This window comes from Brachyistius frenatus, unplaced genomic scaffold (genome assembly GCF_029030835.1).
Source record: "Brachyistius frenatus isolate BFR_SWC_R1_liver_20210118 unplaced genomic scaffold, ASM2903083v1 Contig_290, whole genome shotgun sequence".
Classification (NCBI taxonomy): domain Eukaryota; kingdom Metazoa; phylum Chordata; class Actinopteri; family Embiotocidae; genus Brachyistius; species Brachyistius frenatus.
This window is the reverse complement of record NW_027210889.1, coordinates 56,552-65,000: the sequence shown is the minus strand read 5'-3', so window position 1 is coordinate 65,000 and position 8,449 is coordinate 56,552. Positions and strand designations below refer to the sequence as shown.

The window sequence follows — 8,449 nt, the reverse complement described above, 5'->3', positions numbered from 1 at the left end:
GTTAAAACTCTCCAAAGAAGAAACCAGATAGAAACATGATCCAGAAACACCGCCGCCTTCTCTGGACCGAGATCATTGAAGATGGACTGAGGTGAAGTGGACAACTGTCCTGAGGTCTGATGGATCACAATCTGAGATTCTGTTTGGAAATCATGGACGCTGCATCCTCCAGGTTAAAGAGGAGAGGGACCATCCAGCTTGTTATCAGCTCAGTTCTAAAGCCAGCATCTGTGATGGTACAGGGATGCATTAGTGCACATGGCATGGGTAGCTTGAACATCTGGAAGGAAGCATTAATGCTGAATGATATATTCAGGTTTTGGAGCAACATATGCTGCCATCCAGACAACGTCTCTTTCAGGGAAGGTCTTGTTTATTTCAGCAGAACAACGTCCAACCACATTCTGCACATATTTCAACAGCATGGTTCTCTAGTAGAAGAGTCCGCTGATAAACTGGCCTCCTGCAGTCCAGACCTGTCAATCATTGAAAACATCTGGAGCATCAGGACATGAACAATACAACAAAGGAGACCCTGAACTGTTGAGCAGCTGAAATCCTCTATCAGGCCAGAATGGGACCACATTTCACTTTCAAAACTCCAGAAACTGGTCTCCTCAGTTCCTAAAGGTTTCCAGAGTGTTGTTAAAAGAAGAGTTGATGCAGCTCAGTGGTGAACATGATCCTGGAACAACTTTATAGAGACGTGATGCTGACATCAGATTCTAAATGAGAAGATATTTAATAAAACAAAATTTCTCCATTTCAAATTTGATATGTTGTCTTTAGTGTATCTGCCATAAAATATGGGTTTATGTGATTTGTAAATCATTGCATTGTGATTTTATTTACATCTTACACAGCGTCCCAACTGTTTTTGGAAACATGGTTGAATTTAGTTGCATACAGAAGTGTACAATATAAAGATACATTTCTTCTTCAGTGAACCAAAACATGTTGTCAACACAATTGATAAGGAAGTTTCAAAGATGTTTAGATTGAGGGAGACTGATGTGGTGCAGTGAGAAGCACTTCCACTAACTCCAGCAGTTGTTCACCACAGGCCAGATGACGGTGATCACAACACTGCCTTCAGCTGAATGTGAGAAAACACAAATTCAACTCAGACAAAACCAAAAGAAAATGTATTCAGACATTTATTTCCAGCAGACAGAAGAACAATCAGTGATCTCTGAAGAAATCCTGTTCAGTGTTCAATATGTTAATGAGAGGAGCTGCAGGCTGCAGTGTTTTACTGCTTGTATTCATATTCATAATCACCTCAACAATCACATCACAGCTCGGTTGATTCCTTTATGCCCCCTCCTCCCCCCGAGCCCTCTGAAATCACTGTCTGTCCTCTCTGTCCTCTCTGTCCTCTCTGTCCTCTCTGTCCCCTCTCTCCTCTCTGTCCTCTCTGTCCCCTCTCTCCCCTCTGTCCTCTCTGTCCCCTCTCTCCTCTCTCCTCTGTCCTCTCTGTCCCCTCTCTCTCCCCCCATGTCCTCTCCTCTCTCTCCTCTCTCCTCTCTCCTCTCTCTCCCCTCTCTCCTCTCTCTCCCCTCTGTCCTCTCTGTCCCCTCTCTCCTCTCTCCTCTGTCCCCTCCTCTCTCTCCTCTCTGTCCCCTCTGTCCCCTCTGCTGCCCTCTGTTTAAAGTTGCATTATCACTCTGAATCTTACTCGGTTGAACGATATCATCTTGACCCGATAGTTTCATGTATTGTCTTTTATTATCGGTTCATTACAAAGTGAACTGCAGGTGGTGAAGCCGTGACATCACACCTGTATGTCCCACTCACTGCTTACCTCACATCTCTGCTGTCACTCACAGCGTTTCTAAAGCCCCGCCCCCACGCTCTCTCTCCTCTGAGCTCTGACTCTCCGTCGCCCACAGCGACAAGCTCCTCCCTGATGTGTGGAGTGATGAGGTCGAGCCTCCATCTGGAATATTAACTCTGTACATGTTCTACGTTCACATCATCCACGCTGAGCAATACCTGGAGCTGTCCGTCACTCCATAACCAGTGATGGTGCACACAGTCTTCAGCCGTAACCATAGTGATGGTGCACACAGTCTTCAGCCGTAACCATAGTGATGGTGCACACAGTCTTCAGCCGTAACCATAGTGATGGTGCACACAGTCTTCAGCCGTAACCATAGTGATGGTGCACACAGTCTTCAGCCGTAACCATAGTGATGGTGCACACAGTCTTCAGCCGTAACCATAGTGATGGTGCACACAGTCTTCAGCCGTAACCATAGTGATGGTGCACACAGTGCTTTTATTATTATAACTTGAATTACTTTAACTGTCCATTGTAGAGATCACAGCCACATGGACACACTGGACATCAAACAGAGGACATGTGACAGGGAGACGTTCTTTATCAAACACTGGTACCGCTGGCTGTGGAGGGTCCAGAGAAGACACGTGTTCTGATGGTCGTCACGGTGTTCTGATGCACTTCTGTCCACTGTTTTCACTCCTCGAATCACCAAATGTTGTTAAAGCTGATTATTATTCACTTCTGGACAACAGAACTTGAACTTCGACTGAAGAGAACTGACATGAACAGGAAACATGAGCTCAGAGCAGCAGGTGGTGCTGAGCATGCTCAGTAGACGCTCCAGAGAGGTGTGTGGATGAATGAAGTGTTCATGATCCACCTGTCTGAGCTCCACCATGAATTCTCCTCATCGGTCATGACCTCTAACACAAAGAGAAGTTGTCGTGTTGATGACTTGCTGTCGGTCTAACCCCGCCTCTCTCCCGTCTCCACAGTGATCGTGGTTCTGTTCACGGCGTTGAAGCGCCAGAGGAAGCAGGAGCCTCTGATCATTTCCAAAGAGGACGTGCGGGACAACGTGGTGAGCTACAACGATGAGGGCGGCGGTGAAGAGGACACGCAGGCCTTCGACATCGGCGCTCTGAGACACCCGGACGCCGCCCTGGAGGAGTCCTCCAAACAGAGGCGGGACATCGTGCCGACAGACACCCTGCTGTACCCGCCACACCTCCGCCCCGCCCCCGCCGCCCCCGGCCTCATCCTGCCCCCCGTCGGCATGGCGTCCCGGGATAACGGGGACGTTTGCGAGTTCATCAACCAGAGAGTGCTGGAGAACGACTGTAACCCGACGGCGCCGCCCTACGACTCGCTGGCCACCTACGCCTACGAGGGTGCCGGATCGGTGGCCGAGTCGCTCAGCTCACTGGGCTCCGCCTCTTCGGAGGCGGAGCAGGATTACCACTACCTGAGTGACTGGGGGCCCCGCTTCAGGAAACTAGCCGACCTGTACGGGGCCGAGGACAACGACTTCTCCTAATGATGACGGAGCACGCTCACTTCATGTCAGAGACGGTTCAGAGACACCCTGCAGGGACGAGGACGACAAAGACGGTTCAGAGATACTCTGCAGGGACGAGGACGACAAAGACGGTTCAGAGATACTCTGCAGGGACGAGGACGACAAAGACGGTTCAGAGATACTCTGCAGGGACGAGGACGACAAAGACGGTTCAGAGACACTCTCCAGGGATGAGGAGACACCCTGCAGGGACAAGGATGACATCAACTACCCTGCTTGTCAGAGGAAGGCTGCTGATCAGCTGGAAGAACAGATGTGTGGCAGATGTTAACTCCATCAGAGGATGTTTAGGATCCACATACGACCTTTGACCTGCCTTCACTGCACCCTGATCCAGTCCGCTCATGTGTTTCTGTGAAAGAAGTAGTGGATGAAGAAATGTACAAGAAGCAGCCCAAAAACCTTCAGCTCCACCAGAGAACCTGTTCAGAACCAGAACCGGTCTTTTAGTGCTGATTGGACGTTAAATCCGTCCCGGGTCTCTGAATGACTCCTCTGCGGTGTTTTTGTGGCGTTCAAAGCAAACTGAATGTTTGGAACCGGGTCAGTCAACAGAACCCGACGGGACCAGAACCGCAGAGCGCCGCAGAGATGAAGTGAGCGAACACGTGTTCTGTTTCACTAAGTGTCCTTCGCTGCCCGTCCAGCGGAGACGTGAGCAGCCGATGACTCCTGATGCTTTCTGTCTCTTTTCCTGTCTTGTAAAAATCACCATTCCAGAGAAGTTCTGACGGATCCTCGGCGGAAAAGCTCCATCGGACACGGAGTAGGAAGAGGAACGCTCGGTGGATGGATGCACTGATTTCTTTCTGATGTAGCTTTTACTTGTTTTTTTGTTGTTGTTTTTTTACACGCTGCACACAAAAACAAAAGATAAATGTTCACAGCAGCATTTCCAGGTTTTATCTTGATTATCTGTATATTGTGTCAGAACTGTGGTTGAACTGAGTTTTATTGGAAGTACTTCTACAAACCTTTCATTTCACTATTTTCTGTAACAAAATACAACTTCAGATGTCAGACAGAATATTTCTGCAGCCTTCACAGTCGGGTTTCACTTTCTATTCAAAAACACGACTGTTGAGGCTCAAAGTGAATTTCTCAGACTGCAGACTCAGCGAGCTGTTCGTCAGTGGGACATAAATGATGCTAACTTTGCTCCTGTCTGCTGGACGTTAGCTGTCTGCCAACACAAGCACAACAACAACAACGTGATGAGGTTTCAGAAATTCTGCATTTCTTGCTTAGAGTAGACTGATACCACTGTCATGCCTGTACAGTAGATATGAAGCTACCGCAAGCTTAGTTTAGCTTAGCTTAGCTTAGCTTAGCAGAAACACTGAACAAATGCAACAGGCAGCTTGACCCTCCCATCAGATCATCTAATCAAACTTTTCAATACAAAAATTGAAAGCTAAAAGCAACTTCCTGGACTCTCAGCTCGTTACCATGGCAACTCGTTTCGACAACAAAATTCTGAAGTGGCTATAAAAGCAATGCATGCAGATACAGTGAACTCCGTTAACATGACGATAACAGCTGCAGCTTGAAGGTCTTTCAGTGACATCACCTTCATATTAGTTCCTGCTCAGTTTGAAGTTACGATTCAGATGTTTTTCCAGCTCAGGCGTTATTAACTGTTTTGTGTGAGACAACAAAGAAGAAAGTCTCCTCCACATGTTTATTAGTTTCAGCACAGCCTCGTGTTCATTTCAGACGACAAGTTCACTTTTAACGTTGTGATGAACCGACTCTGGAAGGCCGTTCTTACTTTGATGTCACAAATAACTGAAGCTCAAGGTCGAGAATGAGTCACATTCTGAAGAAAACATCTTAAACATGAGGGAACGGTGCAGTTTCATGGTTCACTGATGTTTTAGTTCCTCCGATTTGATATCAGGACTTTGTATCGTGTGTTTCTGCAGTTTGAGTAAAAGCAGCAGTTTGTTCCAGTCGTGTTTTGTGGCCTTGCTCTGAAGGCTTCAAACACAAATATCCAAATATTTCATTCTTTTGTACCAAATATTTATAGGACATAACAATGACATTCTTGGAAGGAGAAAAGAAACTGTCACTGTTTTTAATGTAATTTTGAAGATGTGAACTGTCTGTGGGCAGTCTGCTGTTCGTATAAGATGATGTATTATCAAGTTGTTTAATTTGATCGAAATAAACTTTTCCAGTGAAAGTGTAACCTGGTTTGGAATAAATGTCCGACACCCTCTTCTCCAGACTGCATGTTTCAGATCAGGACTCTTCAGAACAGTCCAATGTTTGGTTCTGATCCGTTCTGGTTGCTTTCAGCTGTGTGTTTTGGCTCCTGATCCAGGTGGAGGATCTGAAACTGAGACGGAGCTTTAAAACACTGGGCAACACGTTTTGCTGCAGAGTTCCCTGATAGTCTCTCCCACTGTGAATTTGACTATTAATGAATCAGTCCAGCAGATTACAGGATCACTCGTCACCATGTTTTTTGGTTTCTTGACATCATCGCTGTGTATTTCAGTTGAAGTGAAATGTGGCGTACACAGTGACCCGTTAGCCTGGAGGACGTTGGGTCTCACCCAACGGCTCTGAACCTGGACACCACAAAACTACATGTTGTAATAATAACTTCTGTTCCCTGAAGGAGAGGAAAGTCCAACACAGGTAATATTCACGCCCCGTCTCCACATATCTACCTCTGTCACCACAGTCATCCTTCAGCTCAGGTGGTCCTGATGTGCAGCGGAGAAACATGATTTAGTCCATTCACTCGGTTTATTACTGAATCAGTGAAAGGTAGATAAACGCTTCACAGTCCAGTGAGAAAGCTACTGTGGAACCTCAGGTCTCCCTCAGAGCTCCTCCCCCTTCCTCTCGTTCTCTCTCTGTTTCTCTGATTGGCTACAGGTGTGTTGGGGGCGGAGCCACCAGCTTCACCTCATCCCAGTAATCAGGACCTCTACATGTACTCAGTAGATGGTTGTTTCCAGCCTGATCTTTGCTCAGTTTGATACGCTCTTATTTGTTGACTTCACAGTGACTAATTATTTTCTCTGTCTCCGCGTCCTCTTATTCCTGCGTTGACTCCCTCACCTGCTGCCCACCTTCAGTTATTGATATTCAGTTTCACTGTGTTCCCCAGGAGACCTTTCTGCACACCTCAGCACCGCTCGCCTGTTATCAGGACACGACCAGCGATCACGTATACACGTGATCTGGATATATTCATGCTTTTTGGACTAAATACTTTGTTGGATTGGATTTACTGGACCTTTGCTGACTGACTGACACACGTGCGCATGCACATGCGCACAGACCGTAAATATACATTAAGAGGCTTAAGGGAGGAATTTCTTTACCTTCATAATCAACTTCAATGTTCTGCACCGTCGGCATGTAGCTACAGCTCATGTATGTTTGCTTACGTGTTTGGTTTTTGGAAACACAGAGTAATCCAGCTCAAGATGACCTGGGATACCCCGTGATCTCAGCAAGGAGGAGCATAAAGCACATGTTAAATAGGAGTGGTCTGAGAATGGACCCCTGAGGAGCATTTTTGTTCACTCATTCATAATTATCAACTGGACCAAAGTACAGGGCCGAGGCAGCGAGCATTTTAGTCAGCTGCTTTCGCTTCATACGACTGCAGCCATCACACAAATTCTCATTTTAATCTCTTTTGGGAACACATTGAGATTTTAATGAAATTTAGTTGGTAACATTCATCAGTAGAGTAATAAATAAAAGATCAAACGTAGGCAGCAATGGCTTTAAAGTGCAAGGCAGTGCATTGTAGAAGTGTCATTTTTTGCAGTGTTAGACTTTTTATTGCACATTATTAGTCCTCAGCAAAGGGGGGGGGGCAGCTATTATTGAGGCTAAATATCATTGATGGTTTATTGACATTACTTTGGCACGTTGATGTTGGGTTGGTTTATTCCCCTTTTTGAGCTGCTTGCATCTTATTGCTGTGTTGTAGTTCAAATTCAGACTGGAAAACATGAAAGATTTTCTTTTGCTCCAAAAAAGATTTAAGTTGTTTTTAAGTGATCTGTCCTGAAACATTTTGATGAGATATGAGCCGTTACACTGAATCCAGACAGGCTGATCAGGACAAGGCTTTAATAACTGCAGGCTTCAGGGCTCTCTGGAAAACAGCTGACTGAGCAGAAGTCATCACTATCTGATGCTCCTTCTCCTTCAATACTCCCTCTCCTTCAATACTCCTCCTTCAATACTCCGTCTGTTATTGAGGTGGAGTTGGACTAGACCCAAACGCAGACACACAGACTCGGGTAACGGTTCAAAAACAGTATTTATTAGTACAGGTGGTCAGGTACCAAATGTCTTTTTCCCATTCACCTTCCTCTTCCTCGAGTCGGGAGGGAAACTCCACCAACTCACCAGTGGGCGAACACGCACCAGCTCTGGCCGGGCAATGTCTGAGAGCCGTAGCCACCGCAGTCCGGCTGGTAGGAAGGTAGGCAGGCAGACTGACAGACAGGCAGGCTGAACGCAGCGGGGCGTGGCTTCACTGGGGGAATCCCGAGGTCCTCCACAGTGAGCGGCAGCAGACTGGGTACTGGAGTTACCGGGCAGCAGGCAGGATGGAATGAGGGAGGTCCACGACACATCGCCAGCACAGAACGGGAATGGGAACAGGTACCGGTACTGGTACTGGAACAGGTCCAGGAACAGGTCCAGGAACGTGAACGGCCAAACAGACGGCTAGTAGGACTGGTGATAGGTTGTGGATCACAAGCTCTCACTGGCAGTATGGACCGACAACTAATGACTGCAGGAACCGGGTTCATATAGTCCAGTGAGGTGATCAGTGAAATGAGCCACCTGCAGGTGGTGATCAGTGGGAGTGGTGGAAGCTGTTCAGACTGGTGAGGGATGTGGCCATGGGAGGTGACAGGAGGCGGGGAGAAGGGGACACAGGACACATGGGGACACAATAACAAACAGACAGGGGAAAGACAGCACACATGAGGAGAGGTGATTGGGGACAAAATAGAGGGAGACACATCAGGGTCAGACAGGGATCCTGACACATTCTCCTTCAATACTCCTTCTCCTTCAATACTCCCTCCCCG

At 47.1% G+C, this 8,449-nt stretch overlaps 1 protein-coding gene across 1 annotated transcript in view; it reads left to right on the top strand.

Moving 5' to 3' along the window:
* LOC138635081 (cadherin-6-like) overlaps positions 1–4,492 on the top strand; it is a 71,777-nt gene extending 67,285 nt beyond the window's left edge. Inside the window, exon 12 of the mRNA XM_069722393.1 lies at positions 2,782–4,492. Within this exon, the coding sequence (XP_069578494.1) occupies positions 2,782–3,323 (542 nt within the window). The 3' untranslated portion in view covers positions 3,324–4,492. The remainder of the gene's footprint in view (positions 1–2,781) is intronic.
* The last annotated feature ends 3,957 nt before the right edge of the window (positions 4,493–8,449 follow it).